The sequence below is a fragment of the Paroedura picta genome, chromosome 2 (assembly GCF_049243985.1).
Source record: "Paroedura picta isolate Pp20150507F chromosome 2, Ppicta_v3.0, whole genome shotgun sequence".
NCBI lineage: Eukaryota > Metazoa > Chordata > Lepidosauria > Squamata > Gekkonidae > Paroedura > Paroedura picta.
In genome coordinates, this window is record NC_135370.1 from 184434363 (window position 1) to 184456090 (window position 21728).

A 21728-nucleotide genomic window follows, 5' to 3' on the forward strand; every position below is an offset into this window, starting at 1 on the left:
GCCTTTGGCCTCCCGGGGGGGTGCGGCGGCCCAACCCAGGCTGGCTTCCAGCTTGGCGACCACAAAACACCACCCCTCCAGTGTAGACAGATCTTCTTCCGTCCCCTTGATCACGGCCCATTCCCTGAGCTTCGGGTTAAGGCCCTCCCGGAAGTACTCGATTTGGGTCTCCTCGTTCCAGGAGAACACCTTGCCTGCTTCCCTCCGGAAAATGTCTATATAGTCCATAACCCCCCTAGTACCCTGTCGAAGTCCCTTGATCCGACTCTTTGCCTTGTCCTCAGCCTGGGGGTCCTGGAATCGTCGGCGGAGCGCGACCACGAAGTCCTGCAGGTCCCGAGTTGCCGGGTCGCCGCGCTCGGCCAACCCTAGGTACCACTGACCCGCCTTGCCCTGGAGACACGAGGCCACCCCCCAGACCAAGTCCTCGGAGTCCTCATACCGGTCTCCATACCTCCGGGCATGCGTCAGCGCGTGGAGGAGGAACTGCGGGAGGTCGTCCGGCGTCCCGTCGAAACGCGCCTTAAGCTCTGGGGGGGAACGTTTTGGAGAGTAGTCCGACCCCCTCCGGATCCGGGATTCTCGGCGTCCGCCGTCTCGTCCTGCTCCGCTCCACCGGCTACCAACTTGCCCAACGACGCCGTGCCGCTCCCTGCCTTGCACGTCGCTCCTGCGTTGGTCCGGCTCTCGCCGCCCCGTCGGCTCACCCGCTCCCCCGAGATCCTCTGCTATCTCGCCTCTCCGCTGGCCGTCTCGCCTACTCGGGACTGAAAACTGCTCCGGGTCGGGGTCCGGGGCCCGCTCACCAGTACCGGGCTCGTCCTCGTCGCTGGAGACGTCCTCACTCGACGCGATCCCCTCCGCCGTTGTATTACCAGTCCCCCCGGGCCCGGCCCGAGCTTGCTCACGGGCTTCAGCTGCCTGCAAGCGCCTGGCCAAGTCCGCCATGGCCCGCCGCAGGTCCTCTAGGGATTCCTCAGGTCCTACCGGGCGAAGCGCCTGCCTCAGCTGGGTGTCCCAGGTTGGGGCCAACCCCCCAGACCTCGGCGCGCTCCCCGCCGTGCTTGGGAAACCCATGGCCCGGCGCCTTCCCTTGGCCGCCGCTGCCGAGGGTCTCGGGGTCCCGGACAGCTGCTCCTGGCCCCCCGATTTTCGGAGGAAATCTCCCGGGGACATTAAACTCATGTTCCCGGGGTTCGTGGGGGTCGAGACCGCCCCGTTGCTTGAAAACGCCATCTCTGGATCCGTCCCGATAAGCGCTCGGATGCGATGCCGACCCTGGAGTTCGGTGGGAAGCTCTTACGATGTCGGGAACCCGCTTGCTAACTGAAAAAACAGGGTGCCCCTTTGAAGAAAACGTCACGCCAGGCCTGGTGAACGATACAACAGGAACAAGCTTTATTTCAGCAACGTGGAGTCCGCTGGTATGGAGTAAGAGCTTCCACCGAACTCCAGGTGGAAGCTCCCTTTTATACAAAACCCACCTCCTTAGGCTGTATTGCCCCACCCAGTACTTGCGGAGGGAACATGCTGATACAATCATGACTCATGCACATATGCGAGGTTTTCCGGGGTTCCTGATGGCCCATTTTCCTGGAACAAAGGGCCATCTCCGGGCCCTTGTCAAAAGGTGGAGGGGGACATTGAGGTTCTTTAGCGGCCATTGCCACCTCAACGATCGGGTGGGGCGCCCAGCTGCCGGCTTGCCTATGATCACCATGCCCTACCTCCGTGATCGCGGGCGCCTCTGATGGCGGGGTTCGGTCCCGTTCCCAAGCCACCAAGGACCGAACCACGACAGTCACTTGGAGGAGGGCAGGATGCTGTTTCTGCTGGCTGCAGAGGAGAGGACATTCAGTAATGGGTTTAAACTTCAAGTACAACGATATAGGCTAGATATCCGGAAAAAAGTGTTCATAGTCAGAGTAGTTCAGCAGTGGAACAGGCTGCCTACGGAGGTGGTGAGCTCCTCCTCACTGGCAGTCTTCAAGAAAGGTTGGATGCACATTTTTCTTGGATGCTTTAGGATGCTTTGGCCTGATCCTGCGTTGAGCAGGGGGTTGGACTAGATGGCCTGTATGGCCCCTTCCAACTCTATGATTCTAAGGTCCATGTAGGGATTCACATATATAAAACACAGTCACATCCCCCTCCCTCCCTCAGGTTGATGACTCAGGTTTCAGACAGACCAAACATTTCTTCCAATCCCAGCTAGGGGAGGGGTCTAAGGGGGGGACGGGATCCCACCGCTCTGTTATGGGAAACTACAGTCATAAAACACAAGCTAGAGAATTTGGCCAGTAAACACCATCGGCTCGGCAGCTTCAGACATCCGTCACAGAAATCAATTACAAACCACAGAGCAGAAGGGTTTGGCTTATGAAGGGGGGAAGTACCACACCCTTGAATGCCCTGGGAGGGAAGTAATCCCACCCCACAATTCCCCAACCTCAGAGCTGGTGTCAGGATTTCTCGGTGGTAAAAAAGTTGAAAAAGGCTGGCTTAGGACTTTAAAAGTGAGAGTAAAGTAGGGTTGTGCATGGCGATGTCCGAATTCGGATGCCGCCACGCACAGCCCTAGAGCGAAGACCTTGGACCAGATCCGGTCTCCACTTTGGAGCCCGTGCCGCTGGGAGAGCCCAGGTGTCACGCACGCTCTCCGGTGGGTCGTTGTGAGGGCCCGGTTTGCTGCATTGTGGATCAGTTTGAGTTTGCAGAGTCTGGCGGTCAGCAACAGGAGAGTGCCTGGGACGGAGCCTCACTCCTCCTTCAGGGGAACGACCCCAAAGAGCAGAGGGTGCTGATTTCCCACCCTCCTCGGTGCAGAATGCTGATGCTGGGCTTGGCTTGCAGGACTCTCCCCCCCCCCCCGCCTCCCCTTCTTCTTGGTATGCAAAAGCCAGCACCCCCCGGGGCCGCAGCGAGCAATTCAGTTCATTAAGGCAACTCACTTTGCAGCCGGTGACCTTTGCTTCTATTGATCCTGCTCAGACGGAACAAATAGAGAGAGTGACTCCTTCAAGTGAATTCCCCCGGGGGAGGCATGCAAAGGAGCCCAGCCGGCTTGTCCTGCAATTAGCCCCGGGACACACCAGGATGGAACCTGCTTGCAAAGCAGAGAATTTCCCGCTGAACCACGGCTCTGCCCGCAGCTCTAGTCTGGGCCCTGACAAGGGGAGGAGGGGGCAGCGGATCAAGCAGCAGGAGGGCTGAGCACCCTTGGGGGGACCCTGACAGTGGGACGGCTCTTTTGCATCCAGGGCAGCAGAGGGGGAGGCTGGAGCCCTTTCTGGGCGCTTCCTGCATGTGGTTGTTGCCTGTGCTGTTATCTCTTTGCCAATTGCAAAACAAGGCTACAAGGGGCAGAGTCCAGGGCAGGGGCCACATCTGGCAGGAACTCCCCCAGCTGGTGTGCAGCAGTTTCCAGCTCAAAGGAAATGCCCCAAAATAGAATCATAGAATCATAGAGTTGGAAGGGGCCATACAGGCCATCTAGTCCAACCCCCTGCTCTACGTAGGATCAGCCCAGAGCATCCTAAAGCATCCAAGAAAAGTGTGTCTCCAACCTTTGCTTGAAGACTGCCAGTGAGGGGGAGCTCACCACCTCCTTAGGCAGCCTGTTCCTATTCCAAAATACTTGAATCAGTGCTAATTTGAGGACTTTTCAGGCTTACCTGAGCTGAATCGCCCATGCCAGCCGAACCTCCCAGGGGCCCAGGACCACCAGCAGATCATAACCGCAGAGCAGAGAGTCTTGCGGGGGGCATAAGGAGACAAGCGGTCCCTCAGAAAGGCAGGGCCCAGGCCGCATAAAGCCTTAAAGGTCAGAACCAAAACCTTGTAGCTTATCCAGAAGCTAGTTGATGGCCAATGCAGCTGCCTCAGCACAGGCTGGACATGCGCCCTCCAAGATGGCCTGGTGAGGACCCTGGTGGCTGCATTTTGCTCCAACTGCAATTTCTGGGTCAGAGACGGGGGAAGGCCCACGTAGAGCGAGTTACAGAGGTCTAATCTAGAAGTGACTGTTGCATGGATCACTATGGCCAAATGTTCAGGGCGCAGGCAGGGCGCTAGTAGCCGTACTTGACACAGATGGTAGAACACCGTTTGGGCTACCTTCATGATCTGAGCCTCCAAGATTGCCCCCAAATTCCTGTCCGCAGGCACACCCGTCAGCTGCACCCCATCCAGGCAGAGAAGATGCACTTCTGCTCCTGCCCCTTCCTACCAGCCCCGTCTTGGAGGGGTTGAGTTTCAGGTGACTCTGCCTGAGCCATCCAGCCACCTCTTCCAAACATCTGACAAATATTCCCGGGGGGGGGGGGGAGTCCAGCCGGCCATCCATCAGGAGGTAGAGCTGGGTGTCATCCACATACTGAGGACAACCCAGCCCAAAGCCCCGAACCAGCTGAGCCAGAGGGCGCATATAGATGTTGAAAAGCTTGGGGGAGAGCATTGCCCCTGCAGGAACGCAAAGGGTCCAGACAACCCTTCCCCCACTGCCCCCCTCTGTGTCCAGTGCTGGAGGAAGGAGACCAGCCACTGCCAGCCTGTCCCCCTAATCCCTGCCCCAGTTAGGCGGTGGGCTAATAACTCATGCTGGGCTGCATCAAATGTGGATAACAGATCAAGAAGTACGAGGATAGCCAAACCGCCTTGTTCCAGCTGGCACTGGAATTGTCCATAAATGCATCTGGTGTAGTCTCTGTCCCGTGGCCAGGACCGGAGCCAGACTGGGATGGGCCCAGGGGCAAAGTTTCCTCCAAGGAATCCAGGAGATGGTCTGCAGCAGCTCTCTCAACTATCCTGCCCAGAAAAGCAAGATGCAAGACTGGGAAGTAGCTGCCGGGGGGCCTCGGATCCAGCAGTGCATTTATCAGGAGAGGACGAAGCACTGCCTCCTCCAGTCATAGAATCCTAGAATCACAGAATCCTAGAGTTGGAAGGGGCCATACAGGCCATCTAGTCCAACCCCCTGCTCAACGTAGTCCTTTGGGAAACTCTCCCGAAGTCAGAGAGAGGCCGAGATTCTCCCTCAAAGGGGGAGGGAGACCGTCACCCGATTTGATCAGCCACGACAGACGGGGATCTGGGTGGTGAGGGGTCGCCCTCACCGACCCCAGCAGCTTGTCCACTTGGGTTAAAGAGAGCCGTCTGAAGCCATCAAACGTCACCTCCCCTGACGGCCATCGAGCTTCCCGGTCATGTTCTTTATCAAATGTGACAGGACGGTCCTGGCGGAGCAACAAGGCTTTATCCGCAAAAAAGCCTGCCCATGCCTCACAGCCCAAGTCCAACATACGAGTATTCTGGCACCCTACTTCGAGGGCAGTAAGAGATCGAACTACCCTAAATATTTGCGGACGCAAATTCAGTGCCAAAAAATTCCCATTAGGCCACGTTCACCGCATTCTCACCTGCCTTCCTCAGCATGCAATAAGATGTCCTTGCTGCCTCGTCACGGGTTTTCTGCCACATGTGCTCTGGCCATCCCACCTCCTTCTTCCTCTCATGAAGCTCCTGGGAATGCCAGGTAGCCTGCTTGGGCAAGGGCAGAGAGGGCACCGAGGAGCGGTCTTGTCGATAGCAGGCGTTAGGCGGGACTGCCAGTCCTCCACCAAGGCCGCCAGCAAGTCACCAGAGGGCATAGGGTCCGGTAGAGCAGTGGTCCCCAACCTTTTGATCACCGGGGACCGGTCAACGCTCAGCAATTTTACTGATGCCCAGAGGGGTAGTCTGGGGGGCGCTTCCATCGGCAGCTGTGCAGTGCCATACCAAGGGGGAGCCCAAGCCATGGCAGTCACTGGAGAGCACCAAAGGTGAGCTGGTGGCAGAATGGCAGGACAGCCCCCGAGGCAGCAGCCAGGCAGGAGGATGAGAAGGAGCCGCGGCCCGGTACCAAATGATCCACGGACCTGTACCGGTCCCCGGCCCGGGGTTTGCGGACCGCTGCTGTAGATCATTCCAGAATCCTTCAGGTTCCTTAAGTCTCCGAAGGTGGACTAAGATATGCTTGTTGCTCAACTGGGGTGGACCCTTCAGGGCATGGTGGTCTGACCATGGGAGGATGCTACTCACCACCAGATCCACCTCTACCTCCGCGCCGAAGATGAACTGGAGGGTGTGGCCAGCCAATGGGTGGGGCCAGCAACAAATTGCAAGCCCCCCCCCCCCCCCCTTGTCACCCCGCCATCCTGATTTTGACAACTGGGAGTCCTGCTGCTTGCAGGGGTTCCTCCACATTTAAATGCTAATGGCTTTAACGGTGAAATTTGTATTATTTCGTGTGGTTTATGTTGTTGTGTCTCACCCGGAGCTAACCGGGGAAGGGGGGGCTATAAAAACGAAGTATTATTAATACTCCCCTTGTGGACCTGGCTTGAAGCCGTCGCCTCCTGGCACAGAGGGCTGCCCATTCCTGTTTGAACCCTCATCCGCAGCAATGATGTGGATCTTGGTTGAAGACGCAGGTGATGGGACGATAGTTTTATGACATCCGAATCCTGCAGGCTCCTGGGCAGGGGGCAGAATTATGTCCAAGCAGAACGGAACTTCACCTAAGTCACTTGGGCACCTCCAGACAGGACTCAAGACCGTCCAGTGGACCCCACCCCCAAAAGTGCCTATTAGCACTTTTTCCCTTATACTCAATCTGCATTGGCATATAACTGATTTGGACGTGCTTCACCTCCTGGCTGTTGTGGTTTTCCAGGCCGGGTGGCCAATGTGATCTGGTAGTTTTAGGCCCTGACATTTCACCACTAACTGCGACTGGCATCTTCAGAGGTAGGACATGGCAACATGGGAATCTCTCCGTGACAAAGCGTGCAATGTGTGAATAGATGAGGGGCATTTGATTTACTTACTATCTTAACTGGGAGTCTCCCAGAGTGTTCATTAGCTAGTCCGTTAGGAAGTGGTTTTTTCCTGCATCTGGGTGTAGTTCATTAGAAAGTCCATTAGTCACAGACTCCACGTCTTTTATGATGAACCACTGGGAGGTGTTTTTAGAGCTCCACTGAACAGCCAATTGGCTCCAGCTATGAAAGCCTTCAACACTTCATTGCCTCAACTCTACAGCCAGAGAGCATTTCAGGAGCAGCACAAACACTGCCTCTTCATTATCTAATTCTCTCCAGCACCAGGAAAAGACTCCTGGGCCATGCCTCAGAAGTTGCTGCAGCTTCCCAGGGACCTAATAAAGCCACAACTTTCTGAGTCCCCATTGGGAATCAATGAGAAAAGTGAGTCAGGTGTGCAATAACCTGAGAAACTGGTGCACTTGCTCATGAACTTTGGCAGGTAAACCTCCAGGACATGAACTACCATTTGTCAAGACTGAAATATTTCCCCAAACTAAGTGGGAAGTTCCTGCGTTTGTCTGTGTCACGAATGTCTTTTGTGTCTGTCTGTCCCCTGTCGCTACAGAGTCTTACAAGTTCAGATCCTTTCATGTCGTTCCAGGTCATCTTTGAAGGGATCCGTGGGCGAGGAATGGAAGGGGACATCGCCATAGACGACATTTCAATCGTGGAAGGGGAGTGCACAAAGTCAGACTACATCAACAACCGTAAGCGAGCGCCTTCTGCCCCCTCCCAGCCTGCCAGCCCCACCGTCAAAGGAAAATCACAGGCCCACTCCCCACTAGGTCCCTCTTTACTTAAGTGCCCCTTTCTAAGCACTGCAGCAACTCCAAGTCATAGTGGGGACAATTTGTAACCCGCCACGGGCCATTCATGGAAGTGGCAGGAAATAAATTTAAATAATAATAAATGACACCATGCAGGACACCCACAACCCTCTCGCTCCTCCACGGTCACCTGCCACCCCCTTGAGCCTTCACAGAATCAGCCTCTCCATCAGGTGGCTCTCCAGCCTCTGTTTAAAAACCTCCAAAGATGGAGAACCCACCACCTCCCGAGGAAGCCTGTTCCACTGAGGAACCGCTCTGACTGTCAGGAACTTCTTCCGGAGGTTTAGACGGAGTTTCTTTTGCAGTAATTTCATCCCATTCGTTCTGGCCCGTCCCTCAAGTGAAGGATGGTAAATAGCTGTAGGGAATTCATACAGAAGATATTTGGCGTTTCGGTTCTTTCCCACTTGAAGGTTTAATGGTGAGGAATAACCTGTGCTTTCCCTTGTGAGGACGGGATGTACATAGAGCTTCCACATAAGTCTCAGCCCCGGCGGAGACAACCAAGGTCGGGAGGGGAATCTGAGCTCATAGCCATGCAAATCACGTGGGGCAGAGGGATGTTGTGGAGCTACGCAGCCCAGGGCCCAGCCCTTTCTGAGAAGATGTCGGAAGAGTGCTGAGTGCCACGGGAGAATGCCTCTGGCTGAAACCCGGTCTGAATGTCAGCCATTCGGTCGGACAACATTTTCCCTCTCAAACACTTGGCGTGCCGGGGGCAGTCGGATCTAGGGGGGTGGGGAAAGGAGAACCCCGTTTCTGGGCAGAGTTGCCATCCAACTGGTAAAGTTCTTAACTGTGCTTTTTGTCTCCTGTCTAGATATACCTTCTGGTGCTGCCCGGACGCTGCCACATATACGGATTCTCCCCCTTTTCCTGCTCCTGTCTGTCTTAAGTCATCAGAGGTGACCTTATTCTGGCAGAGGCTACAACACGAGACGTTCCACGCCCTGGCATGAAGAAAAGAGTCTTTGTAAAACAAACATTTAAACAAAAACACAAAAACAAAAACTACCAAAGATTCCTCCACTGACTGACTCAAATATGAAACAAACAAAAAAAAAATTAAAAAATCAAACTTAAAAGTAAATATATATATAAAAAGAAGCATTGGGAGTTTATTAAATGAACAAACAAACAGAAAGGATGGACCGAGAAGGGTCTACTGGCGCGTACCCGTGCCGTGGACCACCCGTTGAAGTGAAGGCGACAGACCTTCAGGTGCTTTTGCGGATAGCGACGGACGGACGGGCGGACGGAAAGGGGACAAAAGGGAACGCCGCGTCCTTCGGAAGGACTCTTGTCGAAAGAGCTCTCGAATTCCTCGTCAAAGCACAAAGTCATGGCTTGTTTTGTTTCCGGTGAATCGTTTGCTTGTCGCCATGGGCCCCTCATGGCCTGCCAGAAGAGAGATTTAGTTTTTAAGAAGCCAAGAGAGAAAAAGGAGGAAAGAAGAACCCCTACACCTCACTGTCAAACAGGGTACAGGAGGGGCTGGCGTTTTTCCCCCCTTTCACACCAGGTTTTTTTGCATCGAGTTCAGTGCAGTTGTGGGCCCCTTTTTCTGCCTCTTGCCGCTGCTGCCCTCCGCCGGAAGTGGCCCCAGACACCTGAGCTGTTGAAGACATTCTTGTTTCAGTTCCTCATGGCAATGCTAAGATAGCCGTATGCAGCATCCTCTTTGCATGCATCACTTAATTCCAGGACGTACACACAGCGACAACACGGATTTGTCCAGAGTTTGCTTGCAGCCACTTGAACACACCGAGACCCCCCCCCACCCCGCCCCACCCCTCCTCTCCCGGTCCTCCTACGACCCCGGCCCCACTTTGCTTCCCCGGTCCGTCCCGTCCCGTCCCCGACTGAATCCCCCGTTCCAACCAAGTGAGGAAACCAAACTACCATCTTTTTTCTAAAATGCCATGGAAATCAAGTGCCTTCAATGATAACAAGCCTGAGAAAAACGAAGGGGGACAGATTTGGAGAGAGAAAAGTTCCAGCGGAGAGAAGCTTGCATGGCTCAGGTGTAAGTTTGCGCAAACTCTTTTTTCGTAAAAACACACACACACAAACACACACACACAAAAGCAAACTACAGAGCAAAACTGCAGGCCAGGAAAAAACACAACCCAAACCACACAGAAGCCACTTCACAGACATGGATTGACTGGAATCGGAGGGTCAGCTCTTCTGGCCCTCACACCTGTGTTGTTTCACCTTCCGGAGCTTCGTGGCCCAAGGAAACAGCTTCCGTTGGATGTCGGGAGACGGGAACGAACCTTTCTTTACAGGTGGCCACGTTGGGAGGTCGCTAGCCAAGAAGGGGATGGTTAAGAAACACACACACACAACACACAAAATCCTACTCAAGGGATTTCTCTGTGCGGAATGAGATTGGCCCTACTGTTAGAGAGGAGGAGCGTGCAGAAACGAGATTAGACTCTTGACGGTGTGACACACAGACCAGCCGACCTGGTTCCATTTCGAGACACGGAGAAGATCTAGGGCCTGTGCTCTTCTATCAGACTCTGTGCAAATTGTGAAATATTATTTTATTATTTTAGCAAAATTGAAAAGGGAAAAAAAAACACTTTTGCAAAAAAAAAAGAAAAAATAAAACCTGTAAGAATTATTTTCAGCTACCTGACTCCATCCCGTAACTGTAATCAGCCAGTTGTCCAATACAGTGTAATTTCCCACGTCTATGAGTCGGTGACAGAAATCTGGAAACCCCTGCCCCATAAATGATCTCCGCTTTGGATTCCGTTAACGAGTAGACTTTTTGTCTAAACCCGAATTACGATAATGATGATTATGACTCTCCTATGTTCTTTCAGTACCCCAGGATGAGAAAAAGGGGAAAATTCTTATATGCAAATTATTCGGATATTAAAAAAAGGAAGGGAGGGGGAGTTTAACATTTGAAAACATTAATATTTGAAAAAGCACAAAGAGCCGCAGTAAACAGTAAGGAGGCTTGATTTGTTTATTTTTTAATTCTGTAGAAAAAAAAAAGAAGTTTGTGCAGATTCAGTCATTCAACTGAAAAGAGATAATTTTACAAATATGTTCAATAAAGCTTATTTCCAGGTAAGGTATGGTCAGTGACACGTGTATTTGTTGAGTCCCTCAGGCCCCCCACCGGCTTTCTCACGAGCAATACTGCGGACCTCGAAAGTCACGGGTTCAAAACAGACCAGAATGAAGGACTTGTCTTCTGGGCATGCATCTCCTGGTTCCCAGTTCGAACTCAGCCGCCTTCTGAGTCACAGAGGGTGGGAGCACAGCCACAAGATGCTAGCAGCCCTGGGTCCCTGCTCTGAACTGGGGGGGGGGGGCTGCCATGGGGAGAGTTTGTCGTCCAAACTGGAGTGTTTGGTTTGTATTTGGAATATCCACATGACGATGTTGTCTATTAATCTATTTTCTGCCCCCCCCCCGTTGCAGTGCTTTTTGCAAAACCTGGTTTGATACAATTTTCTTAATACAATTTTCAGTGAAAAAAACACTTTTGTATGCCACGTGGATGAGAAGGTGACCTTTGTTTTACATAGCAGCAGAAAAGAGCCAGAGTCCAGCAGTGGAAGGGGCTGCCTCAGGAGGTGGGGAGCTCCCCCTCACTGGCCGTCTTCAAGCAGCGGCTGGACAGATCCTTCTCCTGAACGCTTGAGGCTGATCCTGCCTTGAGCAGGGGTGGACTAGATGGCCTCCATGGCACCTTCCCACTCTGGGATTCTAGGAGTCCAGTTCAGCAGTGGAAGGGGCTGCCTAAGGAGGTGGGGAGCTCCCCCTCACTGGCCGTCTTCAAGCAGCGGCTGGACAGATCCTTGTCCTGAATGCTGGAGGCTGATCCTGCACTGAGCAGGGGGTGGACTAGATGGCCTGCATGGCCCCTTCCCACTCTAGGATTCTAGGAGTCTAGTTCAGCAGTGGAAGGGGCTGCCTCAGGAGGTGGGGAGCTCCCCCTCACTGGCCGTCTTCAAGCAGCGGCTGGACAGATCCTTCTCCTGGATGCTGGAGGCTGATCCTGCACTGAGCAGGGAGTGGACTAGATGGCCTGCATGGCCCCTTCCCACTCTAGGATTCTAGGAGTCTAGTTCAGCAGTGGAAGGGGCTGCCTCAGGAGGTGGGGAGCTCCCCCTCACTGGCCGTCTTCAAGCAGCGGCTGGACAGATCCTTGTCCTGAATGCTGGAGGCTGATCCTGCACTGAGCAGGGGGTGGACTAGATGGCCTGCATGGCCCCTTCCCACTCTAGGATTCTAGGAGTCTAGTTCAGCAGTGGAAGGGGCTGCCTCAGGAGGTGGGGAGCTCCCCCTCACTGGCCGTCTTCAAGCAGCGGCTGGACAGATCCTTGTCCTGAATGCTGGAGGCTGATCCTGCACTGAGCAGGGGGTGGACTAGATGGCCTGCATGGCCCCTTCCCACTCTAGGATTCTAGGAGTCTAGTTCAGCAGTGGAAGGGGCTGCCTCAGGAGGTGGGGAGCTCCCCCTCACTGGCCGTCTTCAAGCAGCGGCTGGACAGATCCTTGTCCTGAATGCTGGAGGCTGATCCTGCACTGAGCAGGGGGTGGACTAGATGGCCTGCATGGCCCCTTCCCACTCTAGGATTCTAGGAGTCTAGTTCAGCAGTGGAAGGGGCTGCCTAAGGAGGTGGGGAGCTCCCCCTCACTGGCCGTCTTCAAGCAGCGGCTGGACAGATCCTTCTCCTGGATGCTTGAGGCTGATCCTGCACTGAGCAGGAGGTGGGACTAGATGGCCTCTATGGACCCTTCCCACTCTGGGATTCTAGGAGTCCAGTTCAGCAGTAGAAGGGGCTGCCTAAGGAGGTGGGGAGCTCCCCCTCACTGGCCGTCTTCAAGCAGCGGCTGGACAGATCCTTCTCCTGGATGCTGGACGCTGATCCTGCACTGAGCAGGGGGTGGGACTAGATGGCCTGCATGGCCCCTTCCCACTCTAGGAGTCCAGTTCAGCAGTGGAAGGGGCTGCCTAAGGAGGTGGGGGGCTCCCCCTCACTGGCCGTCTTCAAGCACCGGCTGGACAGATCCTTCTCCTGGATGCTTGAGGCTGATCCTGCACTGAGCAGCGGGTGGGACTAGATGGCCTGCATGGCCCCTTCCCACTCTAGGATTCCAGGAGTCCAGTTCAGCAGTGGAAGGGGCTGCCTAAGGAGGTGGGGAGCTCCCCCTCACTGGCTGGCTTCAAGCAGCGGCTGGACAGATACTCATCATGGATGTTCTAGGCTGATCCTGCATGGAGCAGGGGGTGGGACTAGATGGCCTGCATGGCCCTTCCCACTCTAGGATTCTAGGAGTCTAGTTCAGCAGTGGGATGGGCTGCCTAAGGAGGTGGGGAGCTCCCCCTCACTGGCCGTCTTCAAGCAGCGGCTGGACAGATCCTTCTCCTGGATGCTGGAGACTGATCCTGCACTGAGCAGGGGGTGAGACTAGATGGCCTGCATGGCCCCTTCCCACTCTAGGATTCTAGGAGTCCAGTTCAGCAGTGGGATGGGCTGCCTAAGGAGGTGGGGAGCTCCCCCTCACTGGCCGTCTTCAAGCAGCGGCTGGACAGATCCTTCTCCTGGATGCTGGAGGCTGATCCTGCACTGAGCAGGGGGTGGGACTAGATGGCCTGCATGGCCCCTTCCCACTCTAGGATTCTAGGAGTCTAGTTCAGCCGTGGAAGGGGCTGCCTCAGGAGGTGGGGAGCTCCCACTCACTGGCCGTCCTCAAGCAGCGTCTGGACAGATCCTTCTCCTGGATGCTTGAGGCTGATCCTGCACTGAGCAGGGGGTGGGACTAGATGGCCTGCATGGCCCCTTCCCACTCTAGGATTCTAGGAGTCTAGTTCAGCAGTGGAAGGGGCTGCCTAAGGAGGTGGGGAGCTCCCCCTCACTGGCCGTCTTCAAGCAGCGGCTGGACAGATCCTTCTCCTGGATGCTGGAGGCTGATCCTGCACTGAGCAGGGGGTGGGACTGGATGGCCTGCATGGCCCCTTCCCACTCTAGGATTCTAGGAGTCTAGTTCAGCCGTGGAAGGGGCTGCCTCAGGAGGTGGGGAGCTCCCACTCACTGGCCGTCCTCAAGCAGCGTCTGGACAGATCCTTCTCCTGGATGCTTGAGGCTGATCCTGCACTGAGCAGGGGGTGGGACTAGATGGCCTGCATGGCCCCTTCCCACTCTAGGATTCTAGGAGTCTAGTTCAGCAGTGGAAGGGGCTGCCTAAGGAGGTGGGGAGCTCCCCCTCACTGGCCGTCTTCAAGCAGCGGCTGGACAGATCCTTCTCCTGGATGCTGGAGGCTGATCCTGCACTGAGCAGGGGGTGGGACTGGATGGCCTGCATGGCCCCTTCCCACTCTAGGATTCTAGGAGTCTAGTTCAGCCGTGGAAGGGGCTGCCTCAGGAGGTGGGGAGCTCCCACTCACTGGCCGTCCTCAAGCAGCGTCTGGACAGATCCTTCTCCTGGATGCTTGAGGCTGATCCTGCACTGAGCAGGGGGTGGGACTAGATGGCCTGCATGGCCCCTTCCCACTCTAGGATTCTAGGAGTCTAGTTCAGCAGTGGAAGGGGCTGCCTAAGGAGGTGGGGAGCTCCCCCTCACTGGCCGTCTTCAAGCAGCGGCTGGACAGATCCTTCTCCTGGATGCTGGAGGCTGATCCTGCACTGAGCAGGGGGTGGGACTGGATGGCCTGCATGGCCCCTTCCCACTCTAGGATTCTAGGAGTCTAGTCCAGCAGTGGAAGGGGCTGCCTAAGGAGGTGGGGAGCTGCCCCTCACTGGGAGTCTCCAAGTAGCACCTGGACAGATCCTTATCCATGTTGGGGTCCGGGTGCAACTGCAAATCCCTTTGCGTTCCCTGCACCAATGACAGCCCCTTGGAGAAGCATTGCTGTGTGGAAGCGACCATGGTTGACTCCCTTGGCCGCCTGATTGAATTAGGCAGAGTTCCTAGTAGGACATTGAGAACTCTGGGAACATGATCTGTTTAAAGAGCCACCTCCAGCAATGTCACATCCCTGTTATGGGCCTCCCAGAGGTCCCTGGTTGGCCCCTGGGTGAAGAGCATGCTGGGCTCCATGGGCCTTGGGGCTGATCCACTCATGTCCTTATTTTCCCACCCCTTCCCCTTCCCCTTCTGAGAGGTAAGATTTCTGGCCAGTCAGGGGAAATTCATGGGGGCACGTGATTGACAAGGAGGGATGATGATGCCTCTGCACATGGGTGTGCGCACCCTTGCACCAACAAGCTTTCTGTGAGAATTCCTGAGAGATCAACATTGGGATGGAATCTACCCGTATCCCAACCCAGCTGTGTGCCAAGTAAAGAGCCCTTGAGGTGGGAGGAAGACGTGGGAGGTTGGAAGAAGACTTCTTGGAAGACTGCTTGTAACATTTTACAGGCCAGACATCTCCTGGTTTTGGTTGTTTGAGTGGACTGGGGGAAGTGATAGAGAAGGGGTCACAGAGCAACCCCAGGCCTCTGGCCTGGACCCTTTCCGAGCTGGGATGCCAGCCTCCAGGTGGGACCTAGAGATCCCCTGAATTATAGCTCATCTCCAGGGAACAAAAGATCAGTTCCCCTGGAGAAGATGGCTTCTTGGGGGGGGGGACCCATAGTATTATCCTTCACTGAGGTTCCCCCCACATTCAAAATCCTGTCCACTCCTGGCTCCACCCCCAATGCCTCCCGGTATTTCCCAACCCAGAGCTGGCTACTAGAGGTCGTAACAGAGAGGGTGACTTGTCAGACTTGCAGAAGCAAAGCATCAGGGAAGCTGTCAAGCGGGCTACACCAGTCAAGTCAAAGAACAAAGTGCTCTTTTACGCCAAAAATAATGTTTGCCAGAATGCAGCCCGGTTATTGAGCATTTTCAGAAATATAAGAAAGGGCGGACATCAGCAATTCGTAGGCTGCCTGTTCCCTGAACTACTTGGGAGGAGGTTCTTTGAGAGAGAGAGAAAAATTCCGTCTGAACCTCCGGAAGAAGTTCCTGACAGTCAGAGTGGTTCCTCAGTGGAACAGGCTTCCTCGGGAGGTGGTGGGTTCTCCCTCTTTGGAGATTTTTAAACAGAGGCTGATTCTGTGAAGGCTCAAGGGGGTAGCAGGTGACAGTGGATGAACAAGAGGGTGGTGAGTGTCCTGTATGATGCAGGGGGTTGGACTAGATGGCCCAGGAGGTCCCTTCCCACTCTAGGATTCTAGGATTCTCTTGAACTACCATGTTAAGTTTGTTACTAACACGGGTGCTGCACAAAAGTAGACAAATTTCTTTGTAATATTTCTAGTTGATTTACCACTGAAGAAAATACATTTGACTAGGCTCTCTGCTAGTCTCAGTAGATGTATTGGCAGCCATTGATGCCGTGGGCCCTGCCCTCCCGGTAAAACATCTGCAAACATCTGGAGGACAATTTGGTGATCCAAGGAACTCAGCATGGATTTGTCTCCAACAGGTCCTGCCAGACCAACCTGGTTTCCTTTTTTGACCAATTAACAGGTTTGTTGGATTGGGGAAATTCGGTTGATGTCATTTACTTGGATTTTAGTAAAGCTTTTGACAAGGTTCCCCATGATGTTCTGATGGATAAGTTGAAGGACTGCAATCTGGACTTTCAGATCGTTAGGTGGATAGGGAATTGGTTAGAGAACCGCACTCAAAGAGTTGTTGTCAATGGTGTTTCATCAGACTGGAGGGAGGTGAGTAGCGGGGTACCTCAGGGCTCGGTGCTCGGCCCAGTACTTTTTAACATATTTATTAATGATCTAGATGAGGGGGTGGAGGGACTACTCATCAAGTTTGCAGATGACACCAAATTGGGAGGACTGGCAAATACTCCGGAAGATAGAGACAGAGTTCAACGAGATCTGAATGGGGGATGGGGGATACGCTTCTAGGTAGCATTGTGTGTGAACGAGACCTTGGGGTACTTGTGGATTGTAAACTAAACATGAGCAGGCAGTGTGATGCAGCGGTAAAAAAGGTGAATGCCATTTTGAGCAGTATCAACAGGGGCATCACATCAAAATCACAAGATGTCATAGTCCCATTGTATACGACACTGGTCAGACCACACCTGGAGTACTGTGTGCAGTTTTGGAGGCCTCACTTCAAGAAGGACGTAGATAAAATTGAAAGGGTACATAGAATCATAGAATCATAGAGTTGGAAGGGGCCAAACAGGCCATCTAGTCCAACCCCCTGCTCAACGCAGGATTAGCCCTAAGCATCCTAAAGCATCCAAGAAAAGTGTGTATCCAACCTTTGCTTGAAGACTGCCAGTGAGGGGGAGCTCACCACCTTCTTAGGCAGCCTATTCCACTGCTGAACTACTCTGACTGTGAAAAACGTTTTCCTGATATCTAGCCTAAATCGTTGTATTTGTAGTTTAAACCCACTACTGCGTGTCCTCTCCTCTGCAGCCAACGGAAACAGCATCCTGCCCTCCTCCAAGTGACAACCTTTCAAATACTTAAAGAGGGCTATCATGTCCCCTCTCAACCTCCTTTTCTCCAGGCTGAACATTCCCAAGTCCCTCAACCTATCTTCATAGGGCTTGGTCCCTTGGCCCCAGATCATCTTCGTCGCTCTCCTCTGTACCCTTTCAATTTTATCTACGTCCTTCTTGAAGTGTGGCCTCCAGAACTCCAGGTGTGGTCTGACCAGTGCTTTATCTTCTGGAGTATTTGCCAGTCCTCCCAATTTGGTGTCATCTGCAAATTTAATGAGTAGTTCACATGCTAGTGGAAGCAGAAAGGAATGGACAAATGGTCAAAATTTGTTAATTTTAATATGTTTTTTAAACTTGTTAAGTATTTATTTGGTGATATGGCCATGTTGACCTGCCCCCATCCCAAAATGGCCAGTGATGGGCCTGGAGGGGGTGGGGAGGAGAGGGGCCCCGGGTGGGCATGTCCACAGCTCTGCTTACCAACCGTATTTTGCACAATTGTGCCACTTCTGGGGATTCTCAGGGGTTTCTTAATGGTCAAAGGTTTGAGCAAGGCTGGTTTATAGTGTGGCTTCATTTGGAAGACTGCAGCTCTGGTCACGGTATCTCTAAAAGGACTTTGCAGAGCTGGGAAAAGAACAGAGGACTTCTCCTTCAGAAGCGTCTTCTATTCAAGACAAAACAGGTCAAAATGAGTGGGTAATATCATAACGCTCCACTTCATCGCTCCATAATGTCTTTTTAATGGACCAGAGACAGGAGTAAGGGCCCTCCAGTTGTTAATTAAAATAATGCCGAGTATTGATTCCCGCCCCTCCACTGCTGCTGTGGCAATGCTGAGATCCTGCCGGGGGTGCAGAAGTAGTCCTCATGTGCTCCCGACAGCAGATCCCTTCTGCGCACGCAAGGCCACAATCCCCCATGGCCAAGGGGGCTTGCCTCCATGGTAGAGGACAGGAAGGCCTGGAGGATCATTGTCCATGGGGTCGCGATGGGTCGGACACGACTTTGCACCTAACAACAACAAAAACCTTCGAATCCTAGAGTGGGAAGGGGCCTCAAGGGTCATCTAGTCCAACCCACTGCACAATGCAGGAACTCAGAACTACCTGCCTACCACACTGACCCCATTTCATGCCCAAGTGATCCCCCCCACACCTGCCTCCCCCCCCCCAAACATAATCTCCAGAATCCAGCCTGGCCTGGAGGAAATTCACCTACAGTGCTTAATTCCAGAGGCAATTTTGACTTCAGGCTGAAAGGGGTCACTCTTCACCTAGAGAGTCATATGGGGCAGGAGGCCAAGGTCTAGATGGAACCCTCTATCTTGGCCAGAGATGCTCTGTGTCCTTGGTGCTGGGGGGGGGGGGCAGAGTGGCCCTGCTGGTGGATCTTCCAATGCTTAAAAAGAGGGGGACAATGTTGCAAAAAAAGAAGAAGACAAAGAAGAAGAAGAAGAGTTGATTCTTATATGCCGCTTTTCCCTACCCGAAGGAGGCTCAAAGCGGCTTACAGTCGCCTTCCCTTTCCTCTCCCCACAACAGACACCCTGTGAGGGAGGGGAGGCTGGGAGAGCCCTGAGATTACTGAAGAAGAAGAAGAAGAAGAAGAAGAAGAAGAAGAAGAAGAAGAAGAAGAAGAAGAAGAAGAAGAAGAAGAAGAAGAAGAAGAAGAAGAAGAAGAAGAAGAAGAAGAAGAAGAAGAAGAGTAGGTTCTTATATGCCGCTTTTCCCTACCCGAAGGAGGCTCAAAGCGACTTACAGTCGCCTTCCCTTTCCTCTCCCCACAACAGACACCCTGTGAGGGAGGGGAGGCTGAAAGAGCCCTGAGATTACTGAAGAAGAAGAGGAGTTGGTTCTTATATGCCGCTTTTCTCTACCTGAAGGAGCCTCAAAGCGGCTTCCAATTGCCTTCCCTTTCCTCTCCCCACAACAGACACCCTGTGAGGTGGGTGAGGCTGAGAGAGCCCTGATATCACTGCCCGGTCTGAACAGCTTTCTCAGTGCCGTGGCGAGCCCAAGGCCACCCAGCTGGCTGCATGTGGGGGAGCGCAGAATCGAACCCGGCATGCCAGATTAGAAGTCCGCACTCCTAACCATTACATCAAACTGGCTCTCAAAAAAACCCTCCATAAACCTAACCAACAAGTAGCCAGGACCTAAAAAGTTAGATGGCCACAAAATATGATCAAATTATATTAACATTTATTATGCACAGGTTAAATCAGGTGTAGTCAAACTGCGGCCCTCCAGATGTACATGTACTACCATTCCCATGAGCCCCTGCCAGCGAATGCTGGCAGGGGCTCATGGGAATGGTAGTACATGGACATCTGGAGGGCCGCAGTTTCACTACACCTGTATTAAATCCATAAACAAAGTCCAGGGGCTAATATTTGAAATAACACAATGTGTCCCATGCAAGGCAAGGCCTAACTCTGCATGGGTTTCCCTCAGAGGCCTCATCCTGAACACACATACGATGCAGTGGAAGGTGCAGGTAGCAGCCAGTAAAAAATCAATTTATTCTCCATGAGTAACAGGATCCATTGAGACGGAGCTGATAGGGGATGCCCATTGATCAAGCGTGAGGCTCCTTCTCCAGAGCGGCTCAAAGGTTCCGGTGTGCCAGGAGCTTCTGCGCATTTATGACAGCATCCATTCGATTCAGAAAATGGGATGGGAGAGGTGGAAAAACGACACGAGTGACTGAAAGCACACAGCCCCAGGCAACGGATCCATCTTTGCCTTGTTATTATCCTTCATATAAAGCAAATCAACCTAACAGCACCAGTCTGAATAAAGTAAAAGCGCAGAGGGATGGAGACCCGGATGGAAGAACTGCGCAATGTTGTGAAAAAAGGGCAAGAAATTGAACCCACCTCCCCACGTCCCCCTGAACACAATTGTCCCCGTAGCTGAGCTTTAGGGTGAAGAGGGAGAATGCCTTTCCTTGGATGCTTTAGGATGCTTTGGGCTGATCCTGCTTTGAGCAGGGGGTTGGACTAGATGGCCTGTATGGCCCCTTCCAACTCTATGATTCTATGATTCTATGATTCTATGGCCTGTATGGCCCCTTCCAACTCTATGATTCTATAATTCTATGATTCTATGGCCTGTATGGCCCCTTCCAAGTCTATGATTCTATGATTCTATGGCCTGTATGGCCCCTTTCCAACTCTATGATTCTATAATTCTATGATTCTATGGCCTGTATGGCCCCTTCCAACTCTATGATTCTATGATTCTATGGCCTGTATGGCCCCTTCCAACTCTATGATTCTATGATTCTATTATTCTAAAGGTATTATTATTATTATTATTATTATTATTATTATTATTATTATTATTATTATTAGATTTATATCCCGCCACTCCCTTGCGGCTCGTGGTGGTTAACAATATCACAATTCCCCATTAAAACCCCATAAAAACAATAATAACATTGCCAATATTACCGGCATGGCAAGAACGGAAGCTCAACTCCCCCCCCCTCCCTCCCATTACTAGCGGGTGGAGAGGAGGTCCTGATGATGTTTTGCTTCGGGTCCAGAACCCGAATCCCCGGGGGGGGCATAGATCTATTATCAGCCCCGGCCTCAACCAAAGACCTGGCGGAAGAGCTGCGTCTTGCAGGCCCTGCGGAACGTTGAAAGATCCCGCAGGGCCCGCAGCTCTCCCGGGAGCTCATTCCACCAGGTCGGGGCCAGGACTGAAAAGGCCCTGGCCCTAGTTGAGGCCAGGCGTGCTTCCCTAGGGCTGGGAAAGGTCTCCCCTGCGCAAGCACCGAGTCATGTCTGACCCTTGGGGTGACGCCCTCTAGCGTTTTCATGGCAGACTCAATACGGGGTGGTTTGCCAGTGCCTTCCCCAGTCATTACCGTTTACCCCCCAGCAGCAAGCTGGGTACTCATTTTACCGACCTCGGAAGGATGGAGGGCTGAGTCAACCTTGAGCCGGCAGCTGGGATCGAACTCCCAGCCTCATGGGCAGAGCTTTCAGACTGCATGTCTGCTGCCTTACCACCCTGCGCCACAAGAGGCTCTTTCTGTGATTCTATGATTCTTTAAATTTGGAGGTTCCTTTTAGCTATTCAGTGGGGAACTACGGCTACTCCTCAGTGCAGTTGTTGAATCAGATTCTAAAAGCTTTCTAGGGAAGCAGCCGCCATCCTATCTAGGGGCAGAGAGTTCCATACACTATGCTTCCTCTTTTCCCTACCCTGAATCTACTGGCCATCGATTTCATAAGTGTGTGTCTGTGTGTGGGTGTATGTTGTGCCATTATGTTGCTTCTGATTTATGGCAACCTTATGAATTTAGGACTCTCGTCAACAGCCCTGCAAATGGGGGGGGGGGGGGTCCCTTGGTGGAGCCCATCCATCTCATGTTGGCATCTAGGTGGCCTCTGTTGGTTAAGAGCCACAGCCTCTAATCTGGAGATCTGGGTTTGATTTCCCGTTCCTCCTCCACATGCAGCCAGCTTGGTGGCCTAGGGTCTTCCTCAGTTCTGTCAGAGCTCACTCAGCCCCACCTGGCTCCCAGTGTCTGTGGGGGGTAGAGGAAAGGGAAGGCGATTGGAAGCCACTTTGA

At 53.2% G+C, this 21728-nt stretch overlaps 1 protein-coding gene across 2 annotated transcripts in view; it reads left to right on the forward strand.

Moving 5' to 3' along the window:
* The window catches only part of MDGA2 (MAM domain containing glycosylphosphatidylinositol anchor 2), a 413649-nt gene extending 402862 nt beyond the window's left edge, over window positions 1-10787 (forward strand). For both annotated transcript variants that reach the window (XM_077324137.1, XM_077324138.1), the window contains exons 16-17: window positions 7465-7570; window positions 8514-10787. In XM_077324137.1, the coding sequence (XP_077180252.1) occupies window positions 7465-7570; window positions 8514-8602 (195 nt within the window). In that variant the 3' untranslated portion in view covers window positions 8603-10787. The remainder of the gene's footprint in view (window positions 1-7464; window positions 7571-8513) is intronic.
* The last annotated feature ends 10941 nt before the right edge of the window (window positions 10788-21728 follow it).